Source organism: Aethalodelphis obliquidens, unplaced genomic scaffold, assembly GCF_003676395.1.
Source record: "Aethalodelphis obliquidens isolate GAN/ISIS:26980383/991018 unplaced genomic scaffold, ASM367639v1 scaffold51, whole genome shotgun sequence".
Classification (NCBI taxonomy): domain Eukaryota; kingdom Metazoa; phylum Chordata; class Mammalia; order Artiodactyla; family Delphinidae; genus Aethalodelphis; species Aethalodelphis obliquidens.
Genome location: NW_020837995.1, coordinates 2,668,000 through 2,683,682, shown reverse-complemented (window position 1 = coordinate 2,683,682; position 15,683 = coordinate 2,668,000). Strand labels below are relative to the sequence as shown.

At 42.0% G+C, this 15,683-nt stretch overlaps 1 protein-coding gene across 2 annotated transcripts in view; it reads left to right on the top strand.

Moving 5' to 3' along the window:
* SCG5 (secretogranin V) overlaps positions 1-15,683 on the top strand; it is a 55,166-nt gene that overhangs the window by 38,062 nt on the left and 1,421 nt on the right. The window contains exons 2-4 of one of the 2 annotated variants that reach the window (XM_027083798.1): positions 2,221-2,370; positions 6,060-6,169; positions 12,632-12,685. In XM_027083798.1, the coding sequence (XP_026939599.1) occupies positions 2,221-2,370; positions 6,060-6,169; positions 12,632-12,685 (314 nt within the window). Of the gene's footprint in view, positions 1-2,220; positions 2,371-6,056; positions 6,170-12,631; positions 12,686-15,683 lie in introns of both variants that reach the window. The other variant, XM_027083797.1, reaches the window with a different exon arrangement.

Below are 15,683 nucleotides of genomic sequence, written 5' to 3'. Positions count from 1 at the left end.
TAGTTGTGGCATGGGCTCCAGAACACATGGGTTCTGTTGTTTGCACATGGGCTTAGTTGCCCTGAGGCATATGGGATCTTAGTTCCCCGACCAGGGATCGAAACCGCATCCCCTGCATTGGAAGGGAGATTCTTTACCACTGGACCTCCAGGGGAGTCCCAGTGGTTCAATATTTTTATAGATTATGCAATGTACAAATTTATTATAATATCATTGAGTATATTCCCTATGCTGCCTGTTACATCGCTGTGACTTTTTTATTTTATAACCTCAAGCTTGTGCCTCTTAATCCCCTTCATTTATTTCACCCAACCCCCTGCCACCCCCATTCCTTTCTGGCAACTACTAGTTTGTTCTCTGTATCTGCAAATCTGTTTCTGTTTTGTTATATTTGTTCATTTGTTTTGTTTTTTAGATGCCATATATAAGTGAAAACATACAGTATTTCACTTAGCTTAATACCCTCCAGGTCCATCCATGTTGTCATAAGTGGCAAGGTTTCGTTCTTTTTTATGGCTGAGTAATATTCCACTGACTCTCTCAATAGATAGATAGATAGATATAGATAGATAGATATATTCTTTATATATATATGTGTATATATATATATATATACATAAAGATATATATATCTTCTTTATCCATTCATCTGTTGATGGACACTTAGGTTGCTTTCATATCTTGGCTGTTGTAAATAAAGCTGCAATGAATATTGGGCTGCATATATATTTTTGAATTAGTGTTTTCAGTTTCTTTGGATAAATACCCAGGAGTGGAATTGTTGGATCATATGATAGTTCTATTTTTCATTTTTTGAGGAACCTCCACCCTGTTTTCATGGTGGCTATACCAAAGAGTTAATTTTAAAAATAGAAAAACTGAAAGAAATATCTAAATGTTGATAGTACTTTTGAAGTGGCAATAGTTTTGTAAGTTTAGAAGGTGAGGAGAAATCACAAAGGATAACAACAAGTCTGAGTGAATAAATATTAAAAACTTATGTTAGCAAACTATCGATATTACAAATTTAATAACCAGAATTCAGTCAGACAACATGGGGAAGTGTTTGCAGGAAATGTAATGGCCAAAGGCCTGATATCTTTATTATGTAAAATGTTCATGCAAATTGATAAGAGAAACACTAAAATTCCAAAAGCATAAACAGACAACTCACAGAAAAGAAATTAAAGCTAGTAAATAAACACATGGAAAAATATTTGAGCTAGTAATCAAAGACATTCAAAATAAAGCAGTCATTTTTCTAAAAGATTTTAAATTAGCAAAGACAACATAAAAATTTATTTTTGTAGAACCCAGTGCTGGTTAAGATGTTATAAAAATGGTATTCTCAGATTTTGTTGATGATATTTTATTTATTGATACCTCCTTTTTGGAAAACAGTTTGGCAATATAAAGAGCCATAAAATATTTATAGCCTTTGACCCAGTAATTTGACTTCTGGGAGTCTCTCCTGAGGAAAACGAATCCAAAATATGGAAAAAATTAAATGCCCAAGAGTAAATTGGGAAACACTAAACATCCCACAAAGTGGGAATGATTAAAATGTTGTGGTAGAGCCACTGGGTAGAAGACTACATATTCATTTATAATCAAGGGCATAGAGACCATGCAGCCACATGCTTTAATAGTAAGTGGAAACCCAATAAACACTTAGATATAAAAAGATGTGCAGAGAAGAAAATTGAAGCAAATGCACCCAGTTTTAAGTGGTTGATCTAGAATGGTGGGAGGACAAAGACCTTTTCCTTCATCTCCCTTTTTTGTGGTCATTGGTTGTCATTCAGCCTGTTCTTTTACCTGGATGCCAGTGGCATCCTCTTCTCTTCCCTGAGCTCCATGCCCAGCTTCCAAACCCCAGCCCATCTGTGTCAGTGCCACTCAAGCTCCAACTCGTTCAAGAAGCCTTCCCCGTCCTATCAGCCAAATGAAACACTCCCTTTACTCTGCTCCCAATGCTATATTTTAACATGTCTATTATAGCACATATACAGTGTGCCCTGTGTGGAAATGATATATGTGCAGTATGTGTCTGTTTCCACAACTAAAATTTTAACCCCCTAGAGGGTAGGAACTGTTGGATTTCCTTTTTTCTCTCCACAGCATAGGGCACAGTGCTTTGTCTGTATGGTATGCGCGAATAAATGTTAGTTGAAATGAATGTCATTGCACTGAAATGAACTACTTCTGATTCCCTGGCAGGTGGAGCTCATGAAGGTCTTCAGCACTTGGGTCCCTTTGGCAACATCCCAAACATTGTGGCAGAGTTGACCGGTGACAACATTCCCAAGGACTTCAGTGAAGACCAGGGCTACCCAGACCCTCCAAATCCCTGTCCAGTTGGAAAAACAGGTAGTGGGCATGCCCTTGGGTTCTCATGAAAGGTAGAGCCTTTGGGAGGAAATTAAAAATTCTAACATTGGCTGCACACGTTCAGAGAAATAGTATTTCTATTCCGATGAGCCCCTGTGTATCTGTATGTGGGTTGGAAAGGGAAGTTGATTCTAGAACCCTTGGTGAGTTCTGGTGTTCCGATACACCCACAGAGGACTCCCCTAGCCAAGGCTTTATCTTCTGTCTCTCTCCCTCTTTGGGAGTTGATGCTCTTTTCTGCACTGGCTCCAATTTTAATAAAAAGGGAGACGGATTTTCTTTTTTTGCCTCTTCTATGATACAATCGCTGCCCACTTTTAGTGTCTGGAACTTTTTAGTATGTGGATGATCCATGCTCATTTGTTTTCCTTACCTTCTCTTGACAATCGATATCTCAACTATGTTGTAACCAGTGAGCATCTATCCTGAAATATTTCTTTGGGGGCTGGGAGGCGGCATGAGAGAGAGGGGGCCCTGGAAGGGAAGAAGTTGGTTAAGGGAGAAGGTTGAAACTTTCCTTGCTCCTCATGTATCGCTCCCACTTTCCTACCACCCAATTCCAAAGAGAATGAATGGTGAGTGTGCTACACTTATGCTGGGCTTTGAGCGGTTTACCTTGGTGGTTCAGAGTAGTGGCTCTAGACTGGCGACTACTGGAATTCAAACCCAAGGTCAAGATATGTGACCTCGAACAAGTTAGTGAACCACTTGCACCTCAGTTTCCTTATTTGCAAAATGGGGGTTATTGGGGAATTACATGAAATTATCCATGTTAAACACTTGGTACAGCACCCAGCACAGAGTAAGGACTCATTAAATGCCATCCTGATTATAAATAGCTTTGCCACTAGTAAGAAATGAATCTCTTTCCTTGGGCTTGTACTCGCTTCCAGCAACAGAGTAGTCTTTTCCCCACAACCTAATAGTAATACTAGGTAGTATTTATTATCCCTACTTTACATATAAGGAAACTTAGAAAGTAACTTCACCAAGGTTATCCATGTAGCAAGTAGTTGAGCCAAGGCTCAAACCCGGATCTACCTGATTCAGGACTGTGCATGCAACCACCATGTCATGATGTCTTGCTCTGAAAATTCTGTCAGTATTGGCCCCTCAGCTTTTCTAAAACACAATACAGGCTCTCTCTGAAAGATATTCCTCTTTTCATTTAGGGCGAGATCTCTGTTTTCCATGCGGGACAGAGGCTTCAACCTGGGATGGAACAACCAGAGTATTTGGATGTGGCCAAGCTAGTGCAGGGACGCTGGCCCAGGACCACAGGAAAATCTGAATCAGCCACCTTTTACTTGCTTGTGGGACTTTGGATGGGAAGGAAGAAAGGCCAGTTCAGGCTCCATGGGGATTTGGTTAAATTGATTCCATATCATATGATACAGTGGTTCTTAATATATAGTCCCAGCAATATCAGCATTACCTGAAACTTACTGGAAATGCAGATTTTCAGGCCCTACTCCAGACATATTAGATCAAAAGCTCCGGGGATAGGACCCAGAAATTCTTATTCTAACCTGCCTTTCATGTGATTCTGGAGCATACCAAAGTTTTGAGAACTGTTGTTGGTGAATGGAAAGAGAACCAGAGGTTGAGCCAAGAGATCTGAGTTTTTGTCCTAATCATAGTATGTCAGTTTACTTCCCTGGACCTCAGTTTCTTCATCTGTAAAATGAAGACATAGTCAGTGCCTTAAAAAAAATTCAGTGTAGTCCTAGCTTATCCTGAAAGAAAAGCAATATGTAGATCTATGTGATCAAGCAATAATTAGGAGCACTTAGGAGCTCCGAGATGGAGCAATCAGGGCGGTTTGATAGAGTTGGATAAAAGGACCCAGCTCCCAGGACCTTTCTTGTCTGAGATTACCTGCCATTTCCTTCCCTGTCTTTTCATTAAGCTAACACACGCTGCCATGTGCAGACTGCCTGACCGCTCTTGCTTTGCTATCCCTTTCCTCCATGTTAATTGCTCTAGATGAAGTTAGATAAATAGTTCAGTGAGAAGTGGGGAGCCACGCCAGAGCCACACTGGGATTTGTTCCAAATGCTACTGCCTTCCTCAGGAGCTTCATGCTGTTAAGGGCTGAGAGACTGGATGCTTAAAGCTGCTGGAAGGTGTCAGAGCAGTCTCAAGAGACCAGACTACCTGACTGATTGTATTAGACCCCCTTTAGTACTGACTTTGATGCCTCCCTATCCCTTCGAAAGGAAGTCTCTTTCATTCTAGTCCTGCACAAAATTCACATCCCTCTCCAGCGCCCCCCCCCCCTTTTTTTTTTTTGCGGTACGCGGGCCTCTCACTGTTGAGGCCTCTCCCGCTGCAGAGCACAGGCTCTGGACGCGCAGGCTCAGCGGCCATGGCTCACGGGCCCAGCCGCTCCGTGGCATGTGGGATCCTCCCGGACCAGGGCACGAACCTGCGTCCCCTGCATCGACAGGTGGACTCTCAACCACTGCGCCACCAGGGAAGCCCCCCAGCCCCCCTTTTTAAAGCTGTTGTCTAAAACACATTAGAGACAGAAAAAAAAATGGCTTATTTTCAGAGTATTGTGTCTATTAATGATAGGGCTTAGGTAAAAGCAGCAGCCAAGAGGGATAACCTTTCTTGGGTTTGAATGGAAGACCTGCTTTATTTCAAAGAGCATTGATAATATGAACTGTCATTTAAAGAAAGATGGTGAGGAGGGAACTAAAACATGGAGGAAACCTATTATGTGCCAGATGCTCTATATATGATCATCTCTATTCCTCATAGCTACCCTATAAGGTAAGGATTTGATTATTCCCATCTCATAGATGAATAAATGGACTTAGACTAAGTTAACTTTCCCAAGAAACTAAACCCATCTATCACTGATGAGTTAGGATTTGAACCCTGAGCTTGGGTCTAGCTTTCTGACTCCAAGCTTACCCTGTTACCACTACAACACACAACATCAAGTACTGTCTAATAATTATTGTTCTTATATAATGGACTTTTGCCAAGAAGCCAGAATCATTTCTAAAGAGCCCACCCAAGAGAAAACAGAGTGAGTCATGTGGAATGGAAGTATACCAGTGAAGGAAATACTTGCCGTTATGACAGTTAAAAAATAATAGTGGCTTAACACAATAGAAGTTTATTTCTCGTTTGTGTGAAGTCCTGCCAAAGGTGGGTGAGGGTGTGGTAGGGGTGGATGGTTCAGCAATGCAGACTGCCATCTTTCATCTTTGCACTTGACATCTACAGTTACCCTGGTCAGCAACATGTAGCAAGCAGACCGACAGAAGGTGGGGGGTTGGGGAGAGAAGGAGAGGGGGTCATATAGAAGGTTTCTATGGGCCAGGCCTGGAGGTGGAGTACATCACTTCTGCCCACATTCCATTGGCCCAAACCCAGGCATATGACTCCACCTGATTGCATAGCAAGGCTGGGAAATTAGCCATGTGCCAACAGGGAATAGGAAGCGGGTTTGGGGAGCAGCCAACCAGTCTCTGCCATGGGTAGGAGAGGAGTGGGAGTCTGGGATGAGCAAATCCCAGAAGGAAAGTGACTTAGAGTGACTGATGTGAATAGATTCTGACCTTTGGGTGCCTAGTTGTTTTTAATAAATTAACTCTTAGAATAACAATAGATGTCGTGGCTGTTCCTCAAAAACCTTTTGTTGTTTGCAGTAGATGATGGATGTCTAGAAAACACCCCTGACACAGCAGAGTTCAGTCGAGAATTCCAGTTACACCAGCACCTTTTTGATCCAGAACATGACTATCCAGGCTTGGGCAAGTGGGTAAGTCCAATCTTAATTGCTAATAGGTCTTATACTCTGGTACTCTGAAGGTACTGATGGTAGAGATGAGCAACATGGGTGGGGAGAAAGAAGGAAAATTGCTTAGAAGCTGATTTTTTCCAGAAATCTCTGGTTGAGAGGGACTTTAATTCCAAACCACACTCACTGTCTAGGGCTCAATACACCAATCCATCCAAAGAGTCAGGGACCTGAACCAGTCTCATCAGCTGTAGTCCCAGAGGCTTCTACTCTGGTCTACTCCATAGCCTGTGTCACAACATGTCCTAAAGTCTCATCAGTGTTTCCTGCAGCTCTTATAGGAAGTATATGATATTTTTGTTTTAAAGAAAAAGGATACTAAGAAAATTTGCAAGTTTTATCTCTAGACTGAGGGAGGTGATCTCTGCAGAAATAAGGGAAGACCATGCCAGAAGCTGAGAAACAGACGTGTAATCCTGCTCTATGGAAAGAGAAGATAAATTCCAAAATGTGTAGCAGTGGACTTGCTGTCAATACCAGGCAAGAATCTGTAACTGTCAGTTAAGGAAATTGTTTATAAGCACTTAGAAGAGAAATCATGACCATTTGGAGTAGGTTTGCTAAAAAACAAGGTTTGTCAATCTAATTGTATTCTTCTACTTGCCAGCATTATTCATTTACTTGCCAGCTTGATGAGGGAAATGAAGTGAGCATGGTGCAATTGGACTTCAGCAAAGTGTTTGATCAGCTCTTTCATGATCTCCTGTTTGAAGAAGTGGAGGGATACAACCTAGGCAGGAGAACATTATCAGAAGGGGGTTTCTTAAAGAGTCTGTGTCAAGAGGGAGAGCGATTTCACATGGTATCCTGTGTGTCTTAGCGCTATCGCACTCCACATTTTTATAAATGTTTGTAATAAAAACTATAGAACGTGAACTTATCAGATTCTTCAGAAAGACACGAAGTTGGAAGGGAGAGCACTGAATGACAGAGTTGGGATTCAAGAAGATCCTAACAAGCTGGAACAATGAATTGAACAAGATCACAATTGAGTGGAGAGAGATCTGTCTTCCTGTGGCTTGGATGATGTAATCAAATGCTGAAGCCATGTGAGCAAAGTGGAAAAATACTAAGAAGTGTTAGTTCACATATACATAGGTGGTCATTACGTCTGTGGAAGGAGTGAGTGAATGAGGAATGAGGAGATACTCCTAATTGCCTAAGCCCCTCTAAAATTATAGGTCTCTTCTCAGCTCATTACTGGCAGCCGGCTTGCTGCCTACTTTACTAGGAATACTGTGATCTCAGAACTAAATTCTCTCACTTCCTTTTACATTGTTTCAGAGAGAGAAGTCCTTCCTCATTAATAACCACTTTCATTTTTCCATCATCGAAGCAGTTTGATTCCCTCTCCTGTCAACATGCACATGTTTCCTGTCTTAAAACAACAAAGCAACAATATGCTCTAAGTTAATTTTGCTTTTTCCATTATGCATTATTCTATTTCTCTTCTTTTTCATAAGCAGTTCTGTTAGGGAGAATTTGTAGAGCCATCCTGAAGCTTACTAGCAGTGTTTAAATATGTTGCGTTACATAGGCAATCATCTATAGGTTCTTGAATAGGAGACTGAAATCATGAAAGTCTTCTATAAAAGTTACTAGGGTGGCATAGAGAATGATGAAGTATATAGAGAAGAGACTAAAGGCAGGAAAAAAATAGAAAAGGTAATTCTAGTTATGAAGGCTGTGAACATAGAGAATTTAAGTGAATCTCACCAACACAATGAGAATCCAAGACATTTCAAAGGGGGCCAGGGAACTGACTAGAATTGGTATATGGCATATACATAGCATGAGGAGGAAAAAAGAGCTATATCAGGTTTATAAGAAATGGAAGGTATGAACTTTTCCTCTGAGGGAATTTAAAAAAAAAAAAAGAAAGGAAGAAGAGAGGGAGGTAGCAGAGAAAGAAGGAAGCAGAGACAGGGTAGGAAAAAGTAGAAGACCACAGCAGAGCACTGGGAAGCAATCCATAAGAGATGAGCAGAAGTATTGCCAAACTGAAGCAAGGGCCAGGATGGAGCCTGCTTTGTTCCAGGCACTGTGCTAGGCGCTTGATATACAGTAGTCATCAACATGGTAGTGGTCTTCGATGAGCTTACCATCTTGTGATGAATTGCATGAAAATAAAATGAACCCAACTTAGCACTGTTCAGCTTCCTGATCCAGCTATACCATGAGTATACCAGGTTAAATTACTGGGGGAAAATGGAATAAAAGGGTAGAGGAAGACCCAGGACTGAGGACTCACGTGGTCAATTGTATGATAACAATTGAGGACGTCAAAGACACTAAAAAAGGGCAGCACTGAATCCTAGGGTGACATGTCTACCTTGCATGACTGATAGGCCGGAAATGAGGGAAAAGATGCAAGGGGGAAATGGAGAACAGTCTGAGTGAGGGCAGAGAGCCCAACTGAGGAAGTGGGAGAGATGGAAACTTCTCTGTTGCCAACTTTCCTCATCTCTTCTTGAAAACCTTTACAGATTTCCCTCATCACGTTCCACTCACTCCCAGCACTCCAGTACAAGGCCAGCCACCATCTCTCATTCTTTTCTTGCTTCCTTCTCTAAATACTGATTTGTTTTCTCTCAGTCACTCCCATTCTTTGTCTACATCAGAGCTAAAGACTAGAAGTTAGGACTATTACAGATCAATGACCAGGAACAATGTTTACACACCTTTCTCATCTGTAATTATGTGTCTGTTTAAACTTAAGTTTCCTTCATTTATTTTCTCATTACCACCCAGCAGTCAAACATGATTTTGCTTGATCTTCGCATGGAAGTGTGAATTGACTATGTCTTGCTTTTGCAAGCTGGGGTCCCGAAGCTTTCCTTAGTGTTTATAAAGAATGATGGTCTCAAGCTTGTCTTAAGCTCCACTACCCTTTAAGTTAACAAAGGAATTATCTTTCACAAGAGACCTGCACACAAGACCCTTATTCCTTAGTTGCTAGTAATGTTTCCCTGTCTTCGATATTAGCTGGAGCTCAGCTGGGTTTTGAGCAGTGATTCACATATTATAAATATCAGTGTCTGTCTAATTTCCTGCATTCCTCTCTCTTTGTTAATACATCAGGATACATTTATTAAATGCACATCATATGCCTTCCAGGCCCTGTGTTAGGTGATGGAAATACAAAGATGATGATAATAGTCATTGTATTTTATACTAAGATAGTAAATAGTCCTATTTGTTGAGCACCATACTGTGAGGCAGACACTATGCTAAATACTTTACATGAATTATTTCATTCAGTCTGCCCTTCCCTATCATGCTCGTTTTATAGATGAGAAAATACAGGCTTAGGGAGTTTGAATAGCCTGCCCAATACCAAACAGCTGGTGATTGGCAGAGCTGGGATTTGAACCAGACCATTCAACTCTGAGAGTTCTGTAAAAACTGGATACATTCCTTATCTTTTCTTGGCTCATCCTTCATAGTGTGTCCTGTACAGTGGTCCTGTCGAGTCCTATCTAGGACTGGTTGTCTTTCAGACGACGTGTGTATCCACAGCATTGAGCAGCCATATCAAAGGCTGGCTACCATAGGTGTCAGCCATCTCCCCCTCCACACATTCATTGCTGAGTGTTACTCGCTTAGGAAAAAGTTGTCTCGAAAGCAAATGTTTCTCCTTTCCAAGTGCTTTCCACATCTTTTCATCAGCAGCTCAGGTCTTTAATCGGATGCAGTTGAACGGAGCCATGAACCTGAGCCATGGGAGAAATGAGACACAGGACCCTCTGCCTTTCTTTATCTTTCATGCCCTCAATGTGTCTGAAGAGTCGCCTGCTCTTCAGTTTGGCTTTCTCTCATGCTTCCGTGTCATTAGACATGAGCTATGCCTTTCTGATGTGTTCTTAGTGTTTCCCTCGGGAGGCCCATGAAGCCAGTTTGTCCCAGAATTGGTGGTGACTTGGGCAACGTGGTGTCTGTCAAGTTTCTCCAGTGTAAAATCAGTATCTTTCCCTTCGAAATTAATCGTTGATCTATGGGGATTTACTTCAAGACTGTATAAATATTCTGTACCCATTAAACTTTCAACTAACAATTTTAGAATCCATTGATGACGCTCACCAGAATCAATGATAACTATGGTAGTCGTAAATGGTGATTTTTTTAAAACTCTACTATTCTTTCGGCATTTCTTGGTTGGCATTCTCTTCTAAGCAAGATTTTTTCCCTGCTCCCCCCATTTATTTATTTGTTTTAAAATTTATTATCAGTATAGATTCATTGTTTCCTATTATTATTTATTTTGCTGTGCAAACTGTCCTAGATTTAGCCAGTGGGAGTCTCTGCAGGCTGGCTTTTCTTTCCTTTCACTATGTCTCATCAATTTTTTGAGTACTTTCTGGCCCAATTAGATATCCCAACTTCATTCATCCTTGTACTTTCCCTGCCCTAGCCCTAGAATCAGACATTTCTCTAAGAAGCCTCTCTGGTTCCATTTAGGAATGGAATTTGAAGCCAAGATCTGGGCAGTTGTCCAAAATCTTGATGACGCCATGGAAAGCTCTCTCCATGAACTCAAACCTGCTACTCACCTGGAAAACAGGCTCACTGCTCCCCCCTCCCCACCCCACCTATAGGGAATGGGTGTGAGGAGAGGGGCTGGTTTCTTCTCATTCGTTTTTGTATACTTCTTGCACCCACCTGCCAGTCCCTGCCTTTAAATCCATATGATAGCGGGGCTAATCGGCAATGCCAAGGCCACTGTCAGGCGGGGGTTGGAAAGCATCCTGCTAATCCTAACCTGTGCTCTTAGGGAATCACAGGGACCATCTTTGAGAGGAAGACTTGACAGACCTTTGCATTTCTTTTTGAATGAAGCCTCTTATGAGTATAACCTGTCCCACGACCTTCTAAAGGGGAGTAACTAAAATGCTGCTGTCTTTAACCCTGCTGGCGGCACAGTGGACCTCTGCCATGGCCGATTGTCTGTCCCACCCCATGGTACCAGCTCGTGGGCCCCTGTGCCCTCCCTCCCGCTCAGGCAGCTGATCCCGGTGCTACACATGAAGAAGCCTCTTTCCTGGCCCCCTATCTCCCAACCCCCTTCCCCAGCTTTAGCACGAACTCCCAGGACATTCTCTTGCATCAGGAATTGTTTCATCCACAGAAAGGCAAGTCCAGACAATGGGAATGAGCTTCACAGCAATATCCTCATTCCTCGAGTGAATGATCTGCAAGTCCGTCTTTTCTCCCTTCTGAGATTAAACTGATCAGTTCTCCAAATGAGCATGAGATGGCGGCTGTGGCCAGGGCCGGCCTTTGGGGCTGTGGAGGCTCCTTGACGCCCTGGCACGGCCTCCGTGCATAGCTGAGGTTGGGCAAGAGATGCACGTTGTAAATTGTGGGTGGAGTAGATTTTAATGAACATGAAAACTATGAAGCTCATTCTTGGCGTTTGTCATTTTCATTTGCAAATCTATCATGAAAAAAAATTTGATATCCAGACAGCTCAGGAGATACTAGGATTGTAGAAACTTGTTCCTTACCAGAACTCTGTCGTCTCCTTTTTTTTTTTTTTCCAATCAATGTCAGGGTATTTTATTTAGAGTAAGATGAATCACCTCTTTTATACATTATCTCCCTTCTGATTAAAAAATCAAATAAAACAACCACCTAAGGAAGCCCCCAATTCCCCTTCTCCCGTTCTCCCTCAGGTTAAGTGTTCTGTCTCTTGTAATCCCAACAGAATGGAAATCTGTTCAGCGTGCGTCTGATATTCTAGAGCTCATGTAAGTCCACTACGTGTTTGAAATCTGGTAATATGAGGCAACACTTACACAAACTGTGGTAACGGAGCCTGTCCCCACCGCCCAGCCCCAACACAACTTTCCTTCTGCCAAGAAGTTTTTTGGCAGTTTTTAAAAGGTTCACTCTATTAAAAATGTTATAGACCGAATGGTTTTCCGATTGCCTTGACTGGGGGCACTGACTCAAGCCACAAGAGGAAGGGTCACAGAAGTCAGGTGTCTCGTTTGCTTACACAGAGGATTGTTACTAATAGTCAGACCCTACTCTAGAGAACGATTTATGTGTACAGTTCATAAAAAGGGAGTTAGATACCAAAGTAAAATAAGATAAAATTGTTTGTTTTAAACAAAGCCTGTTCAAAGTGAGGAGATGGGTCTCCAGTGCCCCTTGTGTGTTAGAATGTCGTATTTTCTTGTTTATGTGACTGTTGATGACACTGGTGTGCCTCGGGGCATTGCAGAGCACTTTATTAAAAACTGTACAACCACTGGCTTTTCTCTTGTGGTCTATCTTTCTGCCACAACATTCCTTTCATCTGGCTTCGTTTCCAAAATATGTATATGCAAATATCCAGGGGGACACACCAGGTGTAAAATAGACATTGACCAAATGTGATCCATACTTCTGCATTTGTGTTTTCTTTTCTCCCCACTGTAGAACAAGAAGCTCCTTTATGAGAAGATGAAAGGAGGACAGAGACGCAAGCGGAGGGTAATGCCTGGCTGGCTGGCGGGCTGTGGGGATGCCTGGAGCTTTCTGAGCGGGGGCAGTTGACAGGCCGTTAGCCTCAGTGGTTGGAAGGTAGCAGAATCCTTTCACGTGCTGAACAGTGGTCCCAAGTGACAAGGGCCATGCCTAAAAAGTCTGCCCTTGGTTTCTGCGATGTCCTCCCCAAGCTTTAGCATGTGATTTTTAGTGGCATGCTAAGTTTTGTGGCAATTCTACCAGCTCCATTGCACTCACAAAATGTCAATTGCATCCCTACCATGGGTATAGGGACGCGGGGAGTACAGGAGGGTATGTCTTTCCTCAAAGGGTCTGTAGGCCACTGGGGGAAACTGCTCACACCTCTGCATCAATTATATAAAAACTCGAGACAGGAGCCAGGAAGTGTTGAACTGCCTGCTCCAGGCAGTAATTTTGAAGGAATGTAGGGGCAGAAAATGAGATGAACAAACCTCATTCCTTCTACATACTTTTTTCCCTTGCTCTAGCCAGATTGATGTAAAAATTCACTAGATCCATTTTATTTGTTCGCTGACTGGTGAATTTACTGCAGGCTTAGTTATTAACCGTCTCTGGGCTGCCCAAGGTGCTGTGCATTTACCCACTACAGTGATGCCTCTTGTAAAGCTGATGTCAATTTGCTTTGGGTTTACGATGCATTTTATGGTGTTGAGACTGAACAAGTGGTCGGTGGCTGGTGCCTTACTAGACAAAACCACCTGCCATTTGTTTTGGATCAGATGGAGGAAAAAGTTAAAGTCCTGCTTATTACATAGCAAAGTGCTACCAGGGAGTAACCGTTTTAGTTCAAATATACAAACCAAACTGTATACCCAAGGCTACTGACTGTTTATGTAGAATAGCAAGTGCCTGGATCCTGGCAAAATTTGGGAATCTGGACAGTGGTAACTGTGGTCATTCTGAATAGTTTTGCCGAATCCAGGCAGAGAATGCTTTAAGAGGGGTGGATTTTCTGGACTCAACATTAATTCCTCAGGTCCCTGAAACAGAAAGTTCCAAGCCCCTGTGCTGCCTGACAAAATACAGAAGACGCGTGGCCAATTGTCTATTTGAGAAGCAAAGTTTTGCTTGTAAGCAGATCTTCAGAAAGTTAACGGTGTTATTAGGGGTTTTTCTTCGGTGATTACAGTTTCTAGTGGCAGATGATGGCAGGAAGGATCCGAAAGGTATAATGCGGTCTTGAGAGAACATCAAGAAATTCTATTCCAAGAGCTCAGGATACCCGTAATTTACCAGTAAGATGGCTTGAGCATCTCCCCATGGCACAGCAAGGATATTTCCAAATCAGACCAATGACCGTACCAAAATGAGTAACTTAGCATGAAGCTTTAATCGCCTCTCCTTCCTCGCTCACTATTCCTTCTGCCCTGACTCAGTTAATGACTGTGGGTCATGATTTAGGTCATTTTTCCATGAGACCAGTGACTACCAAACCTCAGGACTCTGGCTAGAACACATGTTATAAAGGATTTTACTTTGGCTTCAACTTCCTCCACATAGGAAAGGCTTAGAGTTTATGAAAATGACGATCACTTTGACCCAGAGGTACCAAGTTCTTCCTACTCTCAGGCGTCTATTGATACAAAGATCCATGCTCATGCCGTTAACCAGGGGCCTTTCAGGTCTGGTGGAGAAACAGAACTTGCCTCCCCTGTCATCAGGCCTCAGGTGGTGTTCCCACCTTGACTGAAGATTTGAAACGACTCCCTCAAGTGTGCGAATCAATATAAAGAAATTATGGGCTTTTGTGAAAAATCAAGGCTTTCTCCAACTGAGCTCAGCATCTGCTGTGGTTTCCAGAGGTCACTAGAAGCAGGGATCCCATCCTAATGGTTCTGCGGTTGTGAAGTGGCAATAATGTTCTCTGTGTAACCTAGACAGTCTCTCACCCAAGGGAGAAGGTAAATATCTAAGTGCCTTGTCATTATTATTACTCTTATGTGTAGGATTCAATACTCATAGACATTTATCAAGAAAGTTCAAGCCCCGTGTGCTGCAACGAAGACCCAGTGCAGCCAAATAAATAAATAAATATTAAAAAAAAAAATACTACTGTAGTTTAAATTAAAAAAAAAAAAAAAGCTCAAGTGATTGCTCCTGTTACTTCCTCATTACTTCACTTTCCCCTGCCCTCTATCATTTGGCATGTTCCGGGTCTGGGCCAAAGGACTTGCTGCCATGACAGTCCCTTGCCAGGAGGGATTCTCCCCAGAGTTACAACAGAGCCTCAGGTGGTTTTATGCAAATTTCTATACTTGCTCACATCTGGTTGAATTCCTAGTTGCTTCAGAGTAAAAGGTCAATTCACCTTTTAAATGACTTTGCAAACTAACTCTTAAGATGTATCTTGTTGATATTTGAGATCTAGTATTATTTAAAGAGTTTATCAACCCTTTATTCCCATATTTGATAACATGAATATCTCATATCCTTTTAAAATATATTAGAATTTTTAGTAAAATATATTTTTACGAAAAAACAATCAAAATATAATCCTGAATACACTTTTTCAGTTCACACATGCTCCACCTAGCCAGAGATTCTGATACGATTCCCTGGGATAGGCCAGGCCATTCCAGTTGACAATTCCTGATATAAAAAGGTATTTTAGTTATTTAAAATATTTTAAAGATGCTTCCCAGCAAAGTACTGTTATTTGGTGACATCTCACTTTTCAGATATATGAGGACATGGCATACTTTGTAATTCTCAGCTTGTTGGTGATGCATTTTTGCACAATGTGTGGGACCTTTCATCATTCATGCTTTTACCTGTCAGAATGTGGAAGGACATTCATTAAATACTAAACTCAGATTCCAGGCCTTGTCTTTTGGAGAATGTCTGCTCACCCTTCGAAAGTTATGGCAGACAATGTCCCGTGGGCAAGAGAGAGCCCCTGCAAAATGCCTCCATGCATCCATGGGGACTAGAGGTGTGATGGGATTGCTGATTATTTGTAACT